General features: G+C 37.7%; 1 protein-coding gene across 2 annotated transcripts in view; it reads left to right on the top strand.

Moving 5' to 3' along the window:
• The window catches only part of alk (ALK receptor tyrosine kinase), a 385,940-nt gene that overhangs the window by 173,963 nt on the left and 192,050 nt on the right, over nucleotides 1-19,927 (top strand). Inside the window, exon 3 of one of the 2 annotated variants that reach the window (XM_061062375.1) lies at nucleotides 4,226-4,381. In XM_061062375.1, coding sequence (XP_060918358.1) covers nucleotides 4,226-4,381 — 156 coding nt within the window. Of the gene's footprint in view, nucleotides 1-4,225; nucleotides 4,394-19,927 lie in introns of both variants that reach the window. The other variant, XM_061062374.1, reaches the window with a different exon arrangement.

The following is a 19,927-nucleotide window of genomic DNA, read 5'->3' as shown; positions in this document are numbered from 1 at the left end:
GTGACTGTGCAAAGTATGCAAATTTGTGTAATTAAACGGTATCTGAAAATATCCTTAAATAAACTCTACACATTAATTTACACTTACACATTAACATTAGACTTTAAGCACTGTGTTACTGTAAAACCTGAGCACAAAATGATAAGAACAATACATATACAAATAATTAAAGTCCTTCATGACCCATATGTCCCATGTGACAGACATTTTTGTTCAGAGGAAAAAGTCTTGAAGAGTATTATTTGATTCTTCAAATCCATGTTTTTCCATTTAAGATGGCAAGTTCAAGAGGGAGTTGTGAATATCGATATGCTTTTACAGTAGCCCACAGGGCTGACTGTTAGGACAGAACAAACAGCCCAAAATACCAAGCTTACAAGCTTATTCGTCGTGTTAGTGTCTTGAGGGAGAACCAAAAAATTGATAAAGCATTTCATGGAAAGATATGTTTAAATGCCCTTGAGTGTAAGATGAGTCATAGACAGTTTTTAAATATTTCCAGTAAAACGAGTCAATCCAAATCATCTTTTAGATTCTAGCAAAATTACTAATTATAGTGTTTGGCAGATGTTGACATTCAGTGGAAGACATGAGGTCACAAAACTTGAATATATCATTTGATTTAAGTGAGTTTCAAATCATCTTTAAATGTTTGCTTTTTAAACTGCAAAGAAAGTCCTAAGTGATAGTATTACAATCAATGAATTGATGAACCAAAGGGAACTGTAAACATCTATATAAGTCAAAACAACAGAACTAATCCTAGTTCTTTGTTGCTGTAATGTCTCCTTATGGTTTACTGAACACACTCCTTCATGCCAACCATTCTGCAAAAATGTCTATTAAAGGAAAGGAAATGAGCTTTCACTGCAACCTTGAATTTCCCAATTCCAGCACATCTCATCAGTCCTCAAGGTCCCCAGTGGTGATGGGTTACAGGAATCGATGTTTTTAGCCAAATGACAAGTTTTAAGCATGGAAACCATTACCCTCACTGCCACTAAGTGGATGGGAACGACTGCCGCTTTGATTCTCTAAAGGCAGCTGCCTCCTCAAGTGGACAGAAATGTAATTTAAGGGCAGTCTAATGCAGCCTTGATTCCACCTCATTAGGTAAAGCTCCTTTTTAGGATTCAGTCCAACGTCTCAATTCACTGATATCTTGTTCAAACAGTGTTCCAAGTCTCATAATATATGTTAAATACTGTAGACTGAAATATTTAAGGAGATTAAAGAGATCTCTTTTAATGATGACTTTTTTTCTCCAATGAAGGCGTGTATACCTTCACTGTAGCTTTGGTGCTGCATGTCAAAAACATGGTGAGAACAATGTGGAGCACTTTGCAATGAGCTTCTTAACTGATCTACATGAGCCTGTGAATCTTGTTCCCCTTTAATCGTTTCTTTACTTTTTATTTTAGAACCAGTAACGTTAAATTTGTTGCAACTTTATGTAGACCTCATCCAGTGTTAATCTTCACACCATTTTCTAATTTAGTCATAGTCTCTAACGAAAATATCCTTTATATTGAGTCAGATATTAGTCATTTGTTATTGATTTAATTTAGTCAATTAGTCACAGACTAAAATTGCACATCATTTTAGTTGACGAAAATAGAAGATATTTTAGTCAAAATAACAACAAAACAAAATTAGACGCAGACGTTTACAATGATTTTAGAACAGCTGAGGGGGTACGTGATAATCGTCACTTGTAATGTCGTTTTCGTTTCATTCAATTAGATGAAGTAATATTATTTATCAAATCGTCAAATAGCGGAGTTTCGTCTCATTATCGTCATAGTTGACTAATTTAAAAAGACCTTTGTCAATGAATATTTTCGTCATTTATTTTGTTGACGAGATTAACACTGACCTTGACGTTAATAATGTACTTTGACAAAGTAGTGCATTTATCTAATGATGAGTTAACCAAAACCCAGACTTATTAAGATTTACATTGAAACAACCAAATGAAATCTGCAGACTTTTAATGATTGCTTAGAATATAATCTGTATCTAAACAAAATGTGATGTGCAGCTGACACAATTTGCCATGGAACATAATGTTACTATGGTTACTGTATGTAAACTCATGGGCTCAGTGTATGTTATCTGTTGTGATACTATTTTTTCCATACTGAATGATTAAGTATTTATTAGAGGAGAATGGCAAATGTGTCGCAAATTGTCCAATCCATCTGACTATGCTAACATGATTTTTTCCTAATAGACAGTGGTACTCTAAAACTGTCCTAATGCTATTTGTGTGATCTTTTGAATCCAGTGTAGTTCTACTCAATGTCGTAAGGTGACAATAAGTGTGATTGGTCAAGTTAATTATTTTCTATTTTTAAAATTAAACCGTTTGTGTATAGCCCGATTTAAATATAAATCTCCTCTTACATGTATTAGAGGCTTAAAACCTTAAATGTTACAAAGATCCAGTATACAACTCTGTTAAAAACTGCATCATTATGAACACTACATTATGTTATAGCTATAAAATATGGAAAATGAAAATGGTGCGGAAAAAAACGTTGGATAGGTAATGAAGGTAATTATGAGAGACTCTAGTTTCTCTCTAGAACCTTTTGTGAGAAGTCATTAAAAAAGTGGCCAAACCTTTTGAAACAGCTATTTACCAAGCCGAAAGAGTTTCCATGAGGTCTGTCCACATGGAGGGGAGGACGGATATTGGCAAAGCTGGAGACACAGACAGGATGAGTGGGAGGAGAGCAGACCATTCATTTTCTCTCAGAGTAAATTTTTAGGGAGGATTTTTAGGCAGTAACACTTTACCCTCTTCTGCACCCAGCCAACTTCGGGCATTTTTTTTAATCAAAACTGTATTTGTGTAACCAACCACATCCCCCTCCCAAATAAAAAAAGGTGCACTGTGCAGCAGGGGAGCAGCTATTAAAGCTTACAGAACACTACTTTATGCAATGTAAAGTAAGAGGCATTTAAATTGGAAATAACAAGATGTACAACTGAATATTCCTCTCCTTGTTTCCTCCCTCTGTCTTCTGTCTGATTTAAACTTGGTTTAAACGTGGTGAAATAAGGAGCTCAAAACTCGGCAACAGAGTGGAAACTCTTTTATGTTATAGACTGTGAAAAACTATTGCTGCTGCAACATTGTTATTTTAATTGGACACCTTCAGTATTGTTCATGTAATTAAAAGTTTTATTTGCGAAGCAGTCAGAAAAATGTTTAGAAATGTTTTTATTTAATATATTAATATTGTGCTATTGCACTCCGATTTTAGGAAAAGGGCTTTGGAATTCACTTTAGGTTCATGTTTAATTACAGTTAATCCCCCCGTTGAATTATGTTGAATTATTGTGAATTCTATATTGTAACCTTTGCTTTGTAAGCTTTACTTTTGACAATATTGTAATATTGAATGTTTTATTACTGCTTCCTTAATACTAATATTTAAATTAGAAGAATTTCTATATTTAGATTCAATTCTACAATTCACTTAGCAGACGCTTTTCTCCAAAGCGACGTTCATCAGAGAGTAAGTACAACACAAGCAAGGATCTAGAAAAAAGGAAACAATGTCAGTAAGAGCAAACGATCAGCTTTGAGTCTGATTGGACACACAGGTGCTGACAGGAAGTGACCAGAGGCAAAGCACAACATTGAGGGCAGTTCTTGAGAGCTCTAATCAGTATAGAAAACATCTTATAAGTCGTCGTTATCAAACAAAAACCATCGTCATTACCATCATCATCATCAATGATGTGGAGACCATCATCATTAAGTTAGTAGGTGTTCATGAAAGATTATTCATTATGATGTTTTTCCATAAATGATGTAGGTTGGGTACGAGTACTCTGGTACTCGAGTAATCATACATGACGTTAATACCCGAGTAACGTTTCATTAGTCGCGCGCACGAGGTCTTCTAAGCTACAAAGGTTTCACTCAGTTAGTGTAACTTGTGTAACTGCGCATTCTAGGTCTGCCATAATCGATATACTTGGTAAGAAAATAATAAACGGCACACAGAGGTGTAACTTCTACAGCCACAGCTTCAGCTTTATTCAACATATGGAAATGTATTTCTTCATGGTCAAAAATATCAAACCAGAGTGTACTCGTTCATAAGCTAGTGCTCTGTGTTTTTAGATTACTGTAAATGTCCAGCCCTAAAATAATGCTTCAGAAGCCTCAGATTCATCTCCTCATGTAAAATGACTCTTGTCTTAACAGATCACCGCTGCCCTGGCAGCAACAGCAGAACATGTGAGCAGCACCTGGAGGAAACCCCAGAGTTCACATGGAGCATAGTGGTTGCTGGCGACCTGCGGGAGCAAAGAAACGAGAAAATGGAAAAGAAGGCGGGAAGCCCCCAGGGGTGGGAGGAAGGTAAGAACGAAGGTATCACATTCGCCCTGTTGCTCGGGAGTTTCATTTTTCCAGCAAGCTTTCTCATACTAAGATATCTTCTGCGCATGGAGAACTTTCTAATGAACACATCAGCCATGACTTTTTGAGCACCTTTTTGAAGTTCTTGTCAGTTTTGCTTTTTTTGGTGCGATGTATCATTGCAAGCTACCCACTTAATTATGTCAATGCAGAAGGCAGGCAGTAAAGTATTTCTCACTTGCATATAACATTATGGTAGCCTTGAACTTTAATACTCAAAGAATGAAGCAGTGTGTTGCTGTGTTTGCTATTTAGACATCCTTTCTCATAGTGTTCTCTCAGGTAAAGAGCTGAATATAATTTACTGATCCAGTAGTCTGCAACATCTTGTAAGCGTCCGCCAGATCTCCCTTATCCTCCAGCATCATTCATTTTCATACCTCGGAAGATGAGAAAATAGTTTCTGTCGACTTGTCTCCTGAAGTGATGGTGAAATGGAGGGAGACGGAGGGTCTATTTATTTCCTTAAAATGTTTTTTTTTTCCTATCATGAGCCACAAGTCTGAGAGCAGATGGGTGGAGTGCCGGGTGAAATTGGAAAAAGTGAAATATATTGACTGGTGAGAGAGAAGAGTTAGTGTGAGTGGACTGGAGGAAAGACGAATGTACTTCATGTGTATTTCGAGTTTTAGGTGTAAACGAAGGCAGAGAAGGTGTTCCTGTGTGTGTGCACACTTTGGCTCAGCTCAGTGGCAAAGACAAGACGTTTAAGTTACCGACGTAAAAATAGCTGCGTCTCAGGCCCAGCAGCTCAGATATGACATCGGGTGCTTTGATGTCGCTCAAGCATCTTTATCAATAAAAAATATTTGTATTTCTCAGCATGCCAATCGCTCAATAATACTTTTAACATGTTTAATGAATATTTATCTTTGTGCATGTAAAGTTGACATACTTCAACAGACCAATGCAATAAGGACATTGTCTATGACACCATCTCTCATCTTTTCACACGGAGAAAGGCTTTCTATCGACCAGGTTAATGGTCCTTTGTAATCAAATCTAAGACACACAGCCTTAATGATGCAATGAGCCTGGTGCAAGTTTGTCCTTTCCCCCTTTTGCTATTTTAACAGCAAATAAATTGGTGATAAAATGCAAGTGGCACAAATAGGCTGACAAATAATCACCTGTAATATCATTTTTTGTTGTTGATGTAACAGGAATCAAACTGTGACCAAATGAAAGATCAAACTTTGCTATTTTGGACCAATTTAAGCTTTTTTTTAATATGTGGTTTGTACACAGGTCAGACTCATGTTATTCTTGCTTGTTGCTAGGAACATCCCTACTCCTAACGTGGTGCCCAGAAAAAGAGTATGCATGAACAACTGCATAATGTGATGATTGCATTGCAGTTAAATCAGCTGCAGTAATCCCCATGCTGCAGAACAGAGACAGAGTGTGCATGTGCACATTACATAAAGGCATAGCAGCGTCACTTCATTGCTTTATTTAAATCTTCAGAAATGTCAGGAACAGTCAGATTTGTTATTATTAATGTCATACAACTGTAAAGAACTTTAGTGGCTCTTTGGATAGAGCTGCTTGATGCATCAGTAGGAAACATCAGTTTGCAGCTGTATGCCGGGTGTAAGACAGGGGCCATAGTCCATGTATATTATCACATGACGTTTTAGTGCAGTCCATGATGCATCGTTTCATTTTCATTCATGTTTTGGATATGGAATCTTTAAACTCTTTGACATTAAATGGATTTGAAACTAGTTTTTCAACAACCAGGATTAGTCCTGATTCAAGAGACCTCGACTATTCAAACATAACATGTTTCTCTTTTTAAGATGATCATCTGGACGCTTAATTCCCAAGACGAAGGAATTCTCTGAAAGATATAATTTACCCAAACATTAAGTGATTATCTTTGTAACTAACCAACCAGGGCATCATGTCTTTGAAGCCTTTTCCTTTACCCTGAAACAGGCACAGTCAATGTCATGCATGTATATGTGCAGGATGAAAAGAAAACAAAGCTGATCATCATTGAAAGTAGGTGACGCAGAGTACAAAGGAAAATATATGTGCATAATCATGTTCAAGACCTCAGTTAGCCACAATGCAGTTGGCGTGTTTTGAATAATTGAGCTGGGCGAGCTGTCTCTACACATTTCACTGGCGCTTGCAATTTAGAAGGGATGGAAATAAGAGATGAATACTTAATGGCTGTGATCCGTGGAATTGCTCGAGCTGTTTTTGTCTTTAGTGTGTAACTCATCTGCTGTAAGATGTTCAACTTCTAAGCCTGTAAACAGTGTTGCTTTGATGAACAGAAGCTGAAGAAGTAGTTAGTGCTCTGTAAATTGTGCAGAAACTATGAAGAACCTCTAAGGTCACCTGTCAAGTATGAGTCCAGCTACTATAATCCCAAGCTTATGATGGCCATCTATAGCAACCTCTTTGCTATAAATAGTGATTCCGGCTAATGAACAACTAATGCCCTATGGTAAGATTCATATATTGTATCTAAGCGTCCCTTTCCTGTGTTGCTCTCTGTATCAGTGATTTTTTTTTCCTGTTTCCTGCTGATCACATTACCCTTTGGCTGTGATACTTTTCTCTCAAAGTGTGAAATTGAATGTGGCTTTAATGCACACATTGCCCATTATTATCATGATGTCCTGGGCCATCCCTGCCATGTGACAGACACAACGAGCCCTGCTCCTCCCTGAAGGAAGATATGTGTAGGTGTTTAGCCACATTAGTGCTCTGTGTAAAATAAGTAATGATACGAGCATGTGAAAATGGCACCCTTGGCAAGACAATTAGCATAAAAGGCAATGCTCAACATTTAGATCAAGAAAATCCATGGCGGTTATCATGAATTGGTTTGACACATTAGCACCTTTTTGTTCTGAGAGGTCACAGATTGTTTTTTTTTTTCACAGTGGTAAGATAACAGGTGGTGAACCTCAGAGACATGAGGGATATACATCAACTCAATTAATCCATGCAAAAACAACTATCTCTGTGCCAAACACGTCATCTGTGACAATAATCGAGTTGATTGAAAATGAGTCACCTCTGTCAAATTTAATCTGGAGAGATTTTGTGTCGGGCACATGGGGAAGAAGCGAAACAAAGACTGAAAATTATCGGAATGTATTTGGCTTCTCCTGCTCCCATTTTGTGCTGAGCGGGTCATCTCAATTCCATGTCTGCCCCCAATGTCTGCTGCCAAAGACAGTGTGAATATGATTACACATTGATTTCTCGCTCGCACACACAGAACAGAGAGGCTATAAAGCTGCAGCTCATAGCTGACTGGCAGGAGGAGATATCCAGTAGGACACTGTTTGCTGGAGCTGTTGATTTGTTTGTTTGTAATGGAGTGGCCCTGGGGCTGTCTGTCATCTGCCAACTCTGAGAGTCATCTGGATTTTCTTAGCTAGCCTGAGCATTAAAGCATTCAGCATAAACAAAGGCAAAATGTAGAGGAAGCTTTGGATTACTGGGGCTAATGTTCTTATCCTACAGGGTGTTAATGTTAGGAGTGAAGGCAGACACTGTCAGCATAGATCTCATTCTTTGCATTTAAAAGAGCTGCTTTACCAACTGTGGCAGACGTTGTAGGAGAGGATAACATGTTTAAAACAAAATGTATCGGAATAAACAAAGTATAATTACAGTACCTCAAACTTTTCCCAAAATAATGTCAAAGCTCAAGTCTTTTCTCCAACAAAATGTCTTTAAAGAAATGTTATTAATGTTAAATTAAATAATCACGAATACATTAAAGTGTATATTAAACTGTTCAAACAGTTTGTATACAATATAAAACTGCAGCGGAAGGAAACAGGCAGCAGCAATGACATTGACAGAATGGACTGAGCTTTCTTGTTGAACAGTTGCATTTTCACTGTCCATGTTGAAAATGAAGAAATCAGAATTAAAGGAGGGGGTATTAATAATGACATAAGTATACAATTATGTTTGACTTAAAAGATTATCGATTATTACTGCACATGGTTCAAAATGATCGCTTAAATATAAGACTAAGATATTTGATCAATTTCTGTCAAATGCAGAAAATGTGGTGGGGCTCATGGCCTTGTTATTTTAGGGTGCCCAGATGAAATGTAGAGATCTGAAGCAGCCGTAATAAAGGTCTAAAATCTCCTATTATAACGTTAAATGAAAGACAGAAAGATTAGGTTTTGCATATTTCATTGCAACTTTTTTGTTAAAACATCACCATGGTAACTGCTCATAACGCATGCTTTCTTTTTGTTGTGTTGCCTTCTATCTGACTGTCTTTTTGTTTCTCGTGATGCCTCGAAGGTGTTGTCTTTCTGCCGTCTACTGTCTTTTGTTTCCCTGAAACCGTGTGAAAGGAGTAATGCTCTTTGCTTTTGATTTTATGTATTTTGTCATTTTATTTCACTTGAACACCTTCGCCCTGGTGACAGCTGAGGCCACAGGCATCAGACTATTTTCTTGTGAATGCAAAAACTTAGAAAGCACATTCCCCTTTTGTAAATGATTGTTTAATTTAGGCATACTCATGCTATTGTTTCATGTTATGAGTCATTTTTACCTTAAATATGTTTTCATCTTTTGTCTGTGCCTCGGTTATAAGTATGAAACACTGCAATGTTACCGGTAAAGGAAGGAATTCTCATGTTTATTATAAGTTAATAAGACAAAATGTAATCGCCAAAAACACCCACCCACATATGGAGGAAAACTTGCAATTGTTGTTCACTTAATTTAGTTTTTGGTCTTTTTTGTATCTGCTCTGTGAGGAGGGGGACGAGGCATCTGTGGTAGCACCACCAACTTGACTTTTGCCATGCAGTGAGGCCTTCTGGGAGTAACTTAATTTAATAAGGATGAAAGTCAATCACTGCACAGTCAAGAAGAAAAATTGGAGAACACTGCATATTCTAATATATAAGGAAAACCAATCAAAATATCTCAACTTTCGCTTTACAAGACGACAGACAACTTATGCTAACACAGTAGCTTTTCATCTGGACAGATCGACTCACCACACAGACAAGTGGGCCGTTTGGGGCTTGTTTCTTCATCCAGGGCCCTTCTTATCGGAGCAAATAATTATGAACAATTACTTTGAAGATAGGCAATTTGTTCTACTTAATTGTTTTTGACCTGATACATAATAGCCCTGGCATTTTAACCAAGACTGTTAGGCAGGACATAAACGGGACACATGAAAAAAATAGCATCCTCTGTGGTAACAGACTTGGCCTGCCAGAGCTGACTGTGTAGAAACAGAAGAAAAGGTTACTGATAAATACTTTATATCTGGAAAATGGTATTAAGCAAAAACAAAAAAACAAGCGCCTGCATAACAAGATACACAGCTTTATGTATTTAGTTATGCAGTTAAGGAACCATTTTTATTATTTTGCTTTAAGATAATTTTTATTTAATATTTTGACTTTGCAAATGGTAGTTTATTTTTATGTAATACTCATTACATGTGGATGTTGTGCAGCTGGCTGTTTAACAAAAGAGCCTGTGTAACATTTGGAATTTGGCCAATGTGGATTTGACTCAGAACTGACTTTGTTTTTGTTATTTCTTTACAGAGAAAATATGGAGATATAAATGGTGTATCATCATTGAGCTAAAAAAAATTGAGTTGTGATTTTTGGATCATATCGCTCAGTCATACTGGATCTCCTGTCCTAGACCACAGATTTAACCAATACTGAAAGATGCTTGTACGACACTGAAACTCTTGACCTGTGTGACCTTTTGTCCACAACAAACCTTCCTTTCATTTATGTTTCACATCCTCCTTTCTCACAGATAAGGCCAGAGTTGTCTCACATGAGGTGTTGATCAAAGAAATGCTTGATGTTTTTTTTCTGACTCCTAACATGATGACAGACTCTTGGTAATCCAGTCCATATGGAGAATAAAAAACAGCTGAAAACTGTGTAAATAGTTGCTTTCTTATAACATATCTACATACTGCTCACGCTGAAAAATAAACAATTCCATCTCCAACAACTTTAAACAGAAAATGAATCAACACATTTGTTTGATTTTAAGACAGCAAATATATTTGTATGATTAAAAGGACAGTCCCAGCAAGTTGAACACATCACAAAGAAAATATAACCCGACAAACAGAAGGAAGCCTAATCTGTGCAAGTGAAAAGTGACGACTTGGCCAACATCTTTGTCACCATGTTTTCATTTCCTCTTTGATTTTGTTTTGTTTTCATTTCTGAGGTTTTGTGGGAAGAAAATATACATTTCTTAAGACCAAGTCATAGTGTCTCTAAATGTCCACCACGATCTAAATCACTTCTCACAACTCTATTAACTCGGTCAAGTTAGTAAAATGCTGCTTGTACCAGTTGACCTGAAGATGCCTTGAATATATTTAGTGAAAAATGCACCAATTTGATACATGAATAAAATATAAGAGGACAGTTTGTTACACTGTGTTCTTGTCCATTTGAACAGAAGGGAGTCAGTCAGTCATCATAATGAAAATAGGAGGATGATGACTTAAGGCTTTGTCTTCAGTTCTTGGACCAAAATATTTCCTGGTAGAAAACTATCACATGCATCAAAAAGATTTATTGTCATCCAGCAAGCAAAAACATCCATTTCTTTAAAGAAATTATCTTATCCAGCACTCATTTTATTTACAACATAACCACTCCTATTGTTCATGATTGGGAGGAAATAATGCACAATCATTATTTTATCATTAAGGACCAATCATATGCCTTGGAATTGGAATCCCGGAGCTATGACAACACCTTTTGGAAATGCCCCCCCCCCCCCCCAAGCCTCCCCTTTTTAACCAGTTTTATAGCTCAGGTTATTCAGTGCTCACAGCTTCATTTTCCTTCCTTACAGTGTGTATTAGTCTTCTCGGCCCCTCCCACACTCACAAGAAGGTGAGAACTCTTAGTGGCCAGCTGATTTACTGCATCTGAATTTTTATTCAGCTTATAAATGATTCTTTGACACACTCACATTTCATATATGGATAATCATATTTTCAGTTTTAATCTTTGAAGCAGGCATTATATGGATTATCATGTTTCAGTATAATTCTTTGACACTAAGTACATGGTTTATTATAGTTTCAACCACAGAGCACATTATTCAACTTGTAATGTGCGCGTGACATCATTTGTACACACGTGTACTTGTTCTAACATTTTAGGAGATGATGGCTATTATATACAGTACAGCAGCGCTGAGTTGTCATGAAACGCATTATGCAGAACCTTAGGATAGCCTTCTTTTTAGACACTGAATTTCTCTTAGAGGGGGTCGGCACTGATTAGCATGCTAACAAGGGAGCAACACAGCTGGTGTTTAAGGTTAAGGGCTATTTAACCTGATACGCCATTGCACGTAACAACATGCCTCATTAAATCGTGTTTGGGCTACAGGCTCTGCTGCACTGACCCCTGTGGGTGAAATATTTTTTTCTTTAACACAACTGACCAACTATGCAGTAATATACGTGTGGCTGGACCAGACACTGGATATAAAAAGTTGAAATAACCATATGATCTCGCTTATTAACTTGTGGACATCCATTCCCAAACCTAGAGGTTGCATTCTGGCTGTCAGTGTCTATATATTTTTTTTTAAATAGAAGTAACTCTATTTGGACAAGAAGGTCGAAATGCATGAATAAACATTTATCTTAGATTTTATTTTTGCAATGGTCACAGCTACTGTATATCTTTAATCATTTGCCTTATCGTCAACTTTAGTCTCAATTTTCCAATTTCCAATTTTAGATATATTTAAAACACTTCTGTGCTGGCTTCACGTTTGTACCAAAAAGCTATACTTTACACTACACACTATACACATGTACTTCTTAATTTGGAACTTAAATGTGTTATAGAGTTATACTACTGAAACATTTAAAAAAGCAAAAATTAAATAAATACTGCACATTTTGTATCGTTAGTGCTTTAGACCACAGTTGTGTATCTTTGGGATAACCAAGCAGCGACCTCTGTTGTTGAAACATTTAATGCGGAAGGGCAAAAACCTGCAGATCCTTCGGTCCATTAGCTCCACAAGCTTAGGAATCACCATAATAAAATGTAAATTTTTACATCATAAATAAACATATTTATTACCTGGTACAAACCCTGGGGTCTGAATTTTCGTGTAACTCATCTGTTTTGATGATATTTAGGCTAGGTTCTGCATACATTTGCATAATTAAGGGAGTTGTTGAGTTGACTGACAGGGGCATATTGTAGCTATTTGCCTTATCTCCACCTCTGTCCATTTTTAGATTGATCAAAGTTCATAGATTGAGATATCATTTTCAATATTTTAATCATCGCCCCTGTTGTGCTTAAAAACGTGTCTTTAGAAACCAATGGATGAAGTCCCTGAGACCATGTTCATGTCTAACTAGAGTAGGATATCACCCACTCACAAACAATTTTCTCTTACTCCAAGACATCGTAGTCAGCAGTAGGGATGAAGAACAAGGGGACTAATTGAGCCGGTAGTGAAATGCACCTCGTTCAGACATACATGATGACAGGTTGTGTGTGAAGTTGGATTCCAAGACTCCCTCCAGTCCTTTTCCTTTCAACCTTAATGTCTCAGAAACATCACCCCACTAGATACCTCACTCCTAATGAGCTGATATAGATTAGTCAAGGCTCCTTTTCTCTTTTCATCAATGAATGAACCATGAGGGCTCTTCTGAGCCTGGAGGTTACTGTATCCTGGAGACCCAAGAGGCAGCTTTTAATGCTCCCACAAGCACTGGAGTCCTGGCCCCTTCAGTCTTTGTTGTCAACTATGTCGTCAGAGGACTAAACAATCGTTGTGATGTCAATAATCCAGCAAATGGCCCACCTTCGACCCTGCTTCTGTAATGAACTGCCTTGCACTATACAAGCAAGGTCAACAGGGTGTTTCAGTGCTACATTGAGCCCATCACTTGCTAATAGCTGTGTCATTGGAATAATAAATCACTACCCTGATTTTCTGAAGTTAATGCAACTTAATTACCCCCGACTTTTATAAAATCACTATTAACTTATGACCTCTTCCTGGTTTGAGAAGATAAGCAAGGAAGCAAGCCTCACCAGAAGCTGAAGGCTGCAGACTCTTTGAGTAATTGGTTAATTTACTGCTGTGAAACACTGAAAAGCTACGGAAAATACACTATTTTGTGCCAAACCTCGTTATGTCTCATTATGTGACCTCGGATAGATCGCAGGTTGTCTTCACAACAGAGACTGACACTTCCAGAGCAAATTATCTCTGTGGATTAGAATTACCCATGAGAGTCATAGTGACAATGTCTCACTCTCTGGTGTTTAATGAACTACAGTTAAAAAACAAATAGAACAGAAGGAAGCAATTACAGGTACAGCGTACCTTTAGCAGACAGAAAACAAATCTAATTATCTCAACTTCATTCGTAGGCAATTAGGATACAGTCTGTAGAGTATCCAATTAGTATTCCTTTGCTACAATGTTGACATCTCTCCCAAAGCGTATTTATTGTGTGCATTTGTCTATGTGTGTGTTCCCCTTTGTATGTGTGTGTCCCCCTACCTGTGTGTGTCCCCCTACCTGTGTGTGTTCCCCTACCTGTGTGTGTTCCCCTACCTGTGGTTTCAATTGTCATACTTGCGGGAGAGGGAACGTGCATAGAATTATTATGACCCGAGTACACTTGACCCCAAAGTCTGGTTCATTTGTTAAGTGTGAACACAAATGCATCGTGCCTGGTGACACTGGAAGAGGTTGTCTTGTGCAGAGTCCGCTTGAAGAGGATGTCTTGGGCACGATTCATGTGTACTCGAGTACGGTCTCTGCGGGAGATGTAAATGCAATCATGCTCAAGCAAGGAAGTGGACTGCTAGTTCAAAACAGATCCTGTTGCTTCAAAAACCTTTGTATCCTCGCAGCACGGGCCCATTTCATCCTTAAAGCTGCCTGATAGATGTGAAAGAAGGAAGAGTCGTTGTTGTCATCTCAGACATAACACAAACTTCCACTGTTAGCAGGATGGACTCACTTCAGTGGTTTTCCATGATTGCTTCTTCGTTGTGTTTCTGGGCAGATTCACAAACAAACCATGTGCATACTGCCACCTGCTGTATCGGACTGTGTACATACGCAAGTGTACTCAGGCACGGGACTATGTTACTAATGTGTAAGCAGACCAGCAGGGGGAGAGGGGAGGGGGCAGCAATCAGTATGAAACAATTGTGTCTAATGGGAAAACGCCATATGCCAATGTCTTTACTGTCACTTTTGATAAATGCATGGCTTTTTTTTTGCTTTGTTAGTAAAGTAAATGTTTGCATTTTCTTTTATATTTCTCGTCATTTGAAAACACTGTTAAACGAAAAAGGGGTCTACACAAACTGGAAAAGTATTAAAGTATTAAACTTTCAGGTCTGGATTAGTGTGAAAGAGAAAAAGAGATTGAACAATATTTGTATTTCAGAATCAGAATCAGATTTATTGTCCAGGTATGCTTACACACACAAGGAATTTAACTTTGGTGAACTGTGCTTTCTTATGAACAGGTACAACATTAAATGTCAACAATAAACACAATAAGAAAAGACTAATGTTTACTACACTTGTATGTCACAGCACACCAAACAGGTTTTCCACAAGTGCCTTTGAACTGAACAGCATCAACACATCTGCAAAAAATACTTTATATTTATTGCAGATATATGTCCTAGCCTCAAAAATAACCAAATTTTAAGCTTGAGTGAAGATGTAAGTTATTGAGTTAAGTAGTACATTAAAAAAAAAAAAACTTTTCCATCTGAGAAAACCTTTCTGTCTGCGTTTATTAATTATTGCATAAGCATTTTGAAGAAAAATGGCTGCAGGGATGATAAAGTGACTGAAGTTTTCTAATGCATCAACTGTTTCAGAATAAAAAATGGGGGGAAATTATCTTGTAAATTTACAATTAAAAATATAAAGATTGAAAAGATGAAAGAATACAGTCAGTCGTAAATAAAGTCAACAATATAGTCTGAAATTTCATTGAACAAGAATGGAAAGATAATTTCTACATTTCAAATTGTGTAGTAATCCTGGCATGACTACAACTTAATATCAGATTTTTCATTTCAGGTATGGAATGGAAATTAATCTATTTTTTTGCTAGATATAAAGCTTTTTAAATTAATTCCTTATTTGATTTTAGTTCAATATATTGTATCCGCCAGACCATCTTCATTTAGTTTAGAGTGGATCATCGATCCTTAACAGTCAAAATGATTGGACTGTTGAAGGCCAATCTCTTCCATACTCATCCCATACCCATGTCAGGCCTCCTGCCAAGATATCTGTCCTCACTCAATCAATCAGCCCATTGATCCTGACCGGAACAGGGAGTGTGTGTGTGTGTGTGTGTGTGTGTGTGTGTGTGTGTGTGTGTGTGTGTGTGTGTGTGTGTGTGTGTGTGTGTGTGTGTAATGTTGTACCATGTGAGCTCAGGCCCTCAAGCAACAATGGAATTATCAGGGCTGGTCTTAATTGTGCATGGGAGCTTGACCTATTAAAAAGTCATGGCAGCACCAGTTGAGCTCCTCTGGTCAAGAGATGATATGATGCTGGGTGGAGCAGTGTGATGTTATGTTATGTTGGTCTTCCCAGGATTCCTCTTTAGTCATCCACCTGTGCGGCAGCACAGGTGGATGACTGTCTCCCTGATATTGTCTCCCTGAAGGCTCCTCCTTTGGTGAGAGAGCATCCACACGATCACACACACACACACTCTCACACAGCCTACATACATTAAGGCACACATGGGGACTCTGTGTGGCAGTGCAGGACTCCCTGTGGCTGTGATCAGACATGTTGCTGCTTTCATTGGGGACATGCAAGGGTGAGCGGAGGGTCTTATTCATCTTCCATTCTGGACAGGGTTTGCTCCAGTCCCCCCGCTGGTCCCTGAAGTATCTCACATCAGAGACCCTTGTGTGTTTCTGAGCTTGTTGCTTACAGTTTTAAAAATGTTTTCAACATCTGGCACTCAAATGAAAGATAAAGACACATATTCTCTGTGATAAATGTTCCCTCTTAGCTTATTCTGTCTTGGTTTGGTATCATTTTCACTCATCGCTGTCCCTTCACTTTGTACAAATGTAACCCAGATAGAACTTAAGTTGTCCATTTTTAAACCTCCCACCTCAGTTTAAGTCCTACTTGTGCATAGCGAGACGCAGCCTTACCTGGACTCCTTCCAGTGAAAAATAAAACGGAACAATTGTGCCTTGGCCTCCACACTTTGACAATCCTGTGTGGTGTAAGATGAAGCACACAAAATACATGAGAAAAGATGCAAGAGGGAGAAATAAGCTGCTCTTTTTATAACCAAAACTGTACCATAAAAATCATAATACAACAGAATGTGAAGCAATATTTGACACTCATTTTGAAAAAAATAAAGTATTTTGGTGGGATTTCAAGCTACATACATTTTGTGTTACAATTGTTCATAAAACACTCGTCCCTTCTGGCTCTTGGGCACAAAAAGAAATGTAATAACATCACTGATAAGAAATGTAGAGGCAGAAAGATAACACAGCCGAGGACACCACAGACACCACGGACAGATGTCACATATAAAGAAGGAGAGTAGATTTCTTATGTGATCGGGCTTCAAAAGGATGTAGAATAAAATGCAAAGAGTGAAGGAATGGACTATGATCCTGGCTTAGTGTTAGCATTGATTTGTATCACATACAGTAGGCATTCAAGATATGGGGGAAAAAAAATATGCTTCAAAAGTGAGCCGGAGGTTAATGAATGTGTAAATGTCACAAGCTTAACCATTAGCATTAATAATGAGGCATCAGTACAGAAATAAGTTATTATTTTCACTCACAAAATGAAAGCTAAGTCCATTACTCATAACAGCTTATGGATGTTAAGGGGGGGGGGGGGGGGGAGTTCAGATTTATTGTGTGGGCATGTAAAACTGCTGAAATGCCAATCCATAGTATTTATCTGTTTCTTCATCCCTTTTATAAGTAAAGCTTTCAGAGTGTTTCTAGTACCGTGGGCGGTTCTATGCAGGGGCCAACAGGGGCCAGTGCCCCTGTAACACGGAGTTTGGTCCCCCCTGTGGCCACCCCTCCAAAAGGAAGAGCCCCCCTAATAACACATACACAGTATTTGACTCAATACTGTTACTGAAACAAATATAAATCATGGTATTTTATGTTGTGGTGTTTAATGATGTGTGCTATTATTTGGCATAATATAGATTTTTTAAAGCCATCATCTTTGTCTATTTTTCACCTGGGTTTAATGTTCCACTCTGACAAAACAACTGGCCCCAGTTTTCCCCACTCAGTTAAAGTGGTCTAGAACCGCCACTGTCTAGTAGTACTTATACCGTTTACCAGAAGACAACAGGCAATGTGAATTACATGTTTGAAAAAGGAGTGGGAGGAAGTGTGAATTTATCTAATCCCACCCCCTTTTCCATTAATCTTTAGTTAATAAATCAGTACATGCTTCCTAATTTAATCCCAATTTATGAAAACATAAACAATAACCATGCCATATATAATGTTTATCTGTGTTACAAAATCTCAGTGTGGCTTCCTCCTCAGCTCCTCTGCTGTAGTTTCACATTACAATAGCACTCGTGTGCTCTTACAGTGTTCCTTCAACTGAATGGAAGGCAGCATGGTTATACTGCGTTTCTTAAAATCAGCCTCAGGCTCATGGAATCACTTTCTGTATTTTGCTGTACTTCACAACTGCAATTCAGGTTAGAGCAACCATCAACAGGAATATAATCCTTAACCTTATCTGCTCTTTTAAAGGCACTTTAAAACTCAACGTTTGGAGATCTGCCATAAAATGAAAAGCTGAAACAACTTACTTGTTTTCAGATATGTCTAGAACTAACCACAGTCAAAAACTGTTGATACCAGTCCCTCAGTGTCAGTGCTGTAATCTTGGTAATTAACATAAAGTAAAATGGTGCTGGATCACATTTTCAAATCTTTCAAGCAGGAAGAAGAAAAGGTGAGCTGAATAAAGACATTAATTGTCTCAAATACCACTTTTGGAGCTTGGAAGCTGAATGATCGTCTAATGATTGAAGAGGTTTCCCTCCTCACATCACAGAAACGTTGAGAAAGTTAAGATGACAGGAACTGAAGCGTTTGATTACTGGTTTGGATGTTGATTACTAAAGCATCCTCAGGAGCCCTAAGGCTTAGAAGAATTGAGTTCTTCCATGATAAATGAATGTTTTTATGTAATTTGATGTAGTTCATGCTTTTCATTTCATTTGTGAACTACAGCTGATCAGTTTTTAAAATATATATTTTTCCATGCAGCCTTGCTTTTACATAAAGTGTTTTATCAAAAGGCAGAGTGAAGAAAAGTAGATAGTTGTAGCTAAACATGAATCCTGTAATTTCTTAGGATTTATTTGCATTTCCGTCTTTATAAACAATTGTCTCACAACAACAGAGACATCAATATACTGTCATCATTCTCAGTGGGTCCTTCTCTAGGAGGAATGCGGGTCTCAACACGTGCTCACACAGCCTATCCTCCGTATGTATGATGGAATTATACTCTCATCAGGAGACGGGAGTACCATGACAGTGAGAGTAAGACTTACCAGTGTCTCATTAGGAACAAATTGAAGATAAGGTACAAATACTGAGTGATTTCTTAAAGTCCAATAGGAATGTGGTGAAGTTGCCATGGTAACATGATGTCTGCTCAGGTCAAATCTTAATTGCAATCTTGACTGTTATATATGATGTATATAAAAACATGTTTGGGAAAACAGCTGCAAAATCCAAACGCAAAAATTAAACAAGCATTCAGTCTGATTAAATATTTGAGTTACATAATTTGCAATATTTATTCTGGGCATATTTTCACTCTCTTACAAGCATTTACTAAATTCTGTTAGTAAAATCAAAGTTTTTAAAGGTGACGTTCATCTTACTCGCAGTAATCACAATGTCCTCTTTTAGAAGGGTGTAGAAGAGAAGCCTGAATAATTAAGAATTAAAAAGGTTGATGTTAGTATTATGGTTGCTCTTGGATAATTTTGAGAACGTGGTAACCCTTAAAATGATCAGAAAACCTACACTTACGATCAGTACAAAATATGAACAGCTAGGTTGTTAGCTTCATGTTCAAACTTAAATAACCGCAGAAGCTCAGAATCACTCAGCATTGTAATGGCGTACTATAATCATCCTGCTTTGACATATGGATGGCATCCCAAACAGTCTTTGTTGATAAACATCAAGCAGAACTTATATTTTCACATCCTGCAACATGTGAGAAGGCGACAGACAGACTGACAGGATATAAGAAAAAAAAAAACAGTGAGAAAGAGACACCAGAAGAATAAAAGAAATCAAGAGGTTTGAAAGACACAGCTGCTCAGTGTCTTTTCAGTGGCTGGATCCTCTGAAGGACACGAGACACAAAAGGTTCCAGAAGTCCTGACAGAAC

This window comes from Labrus mixtus, chromosome 18 (genome assembly GCF_963584025.1).
Source record: "Labrus mixtus chromosome 18, fLabMix1.1, whole genome shotgun sequence".
NCBI classification, from domain to species: domain Eukaryota; kingdom Metazoa; phylum Chordata; class Actinopteri; order Labriformes; family Labridae; genus Labrus; species Labrus mixtus.
The sequence above is the reverse complement of the archived record's forward strand: the minus strand, read 5'-3'. Positions and strand labels throughout refer to the sequence as shown.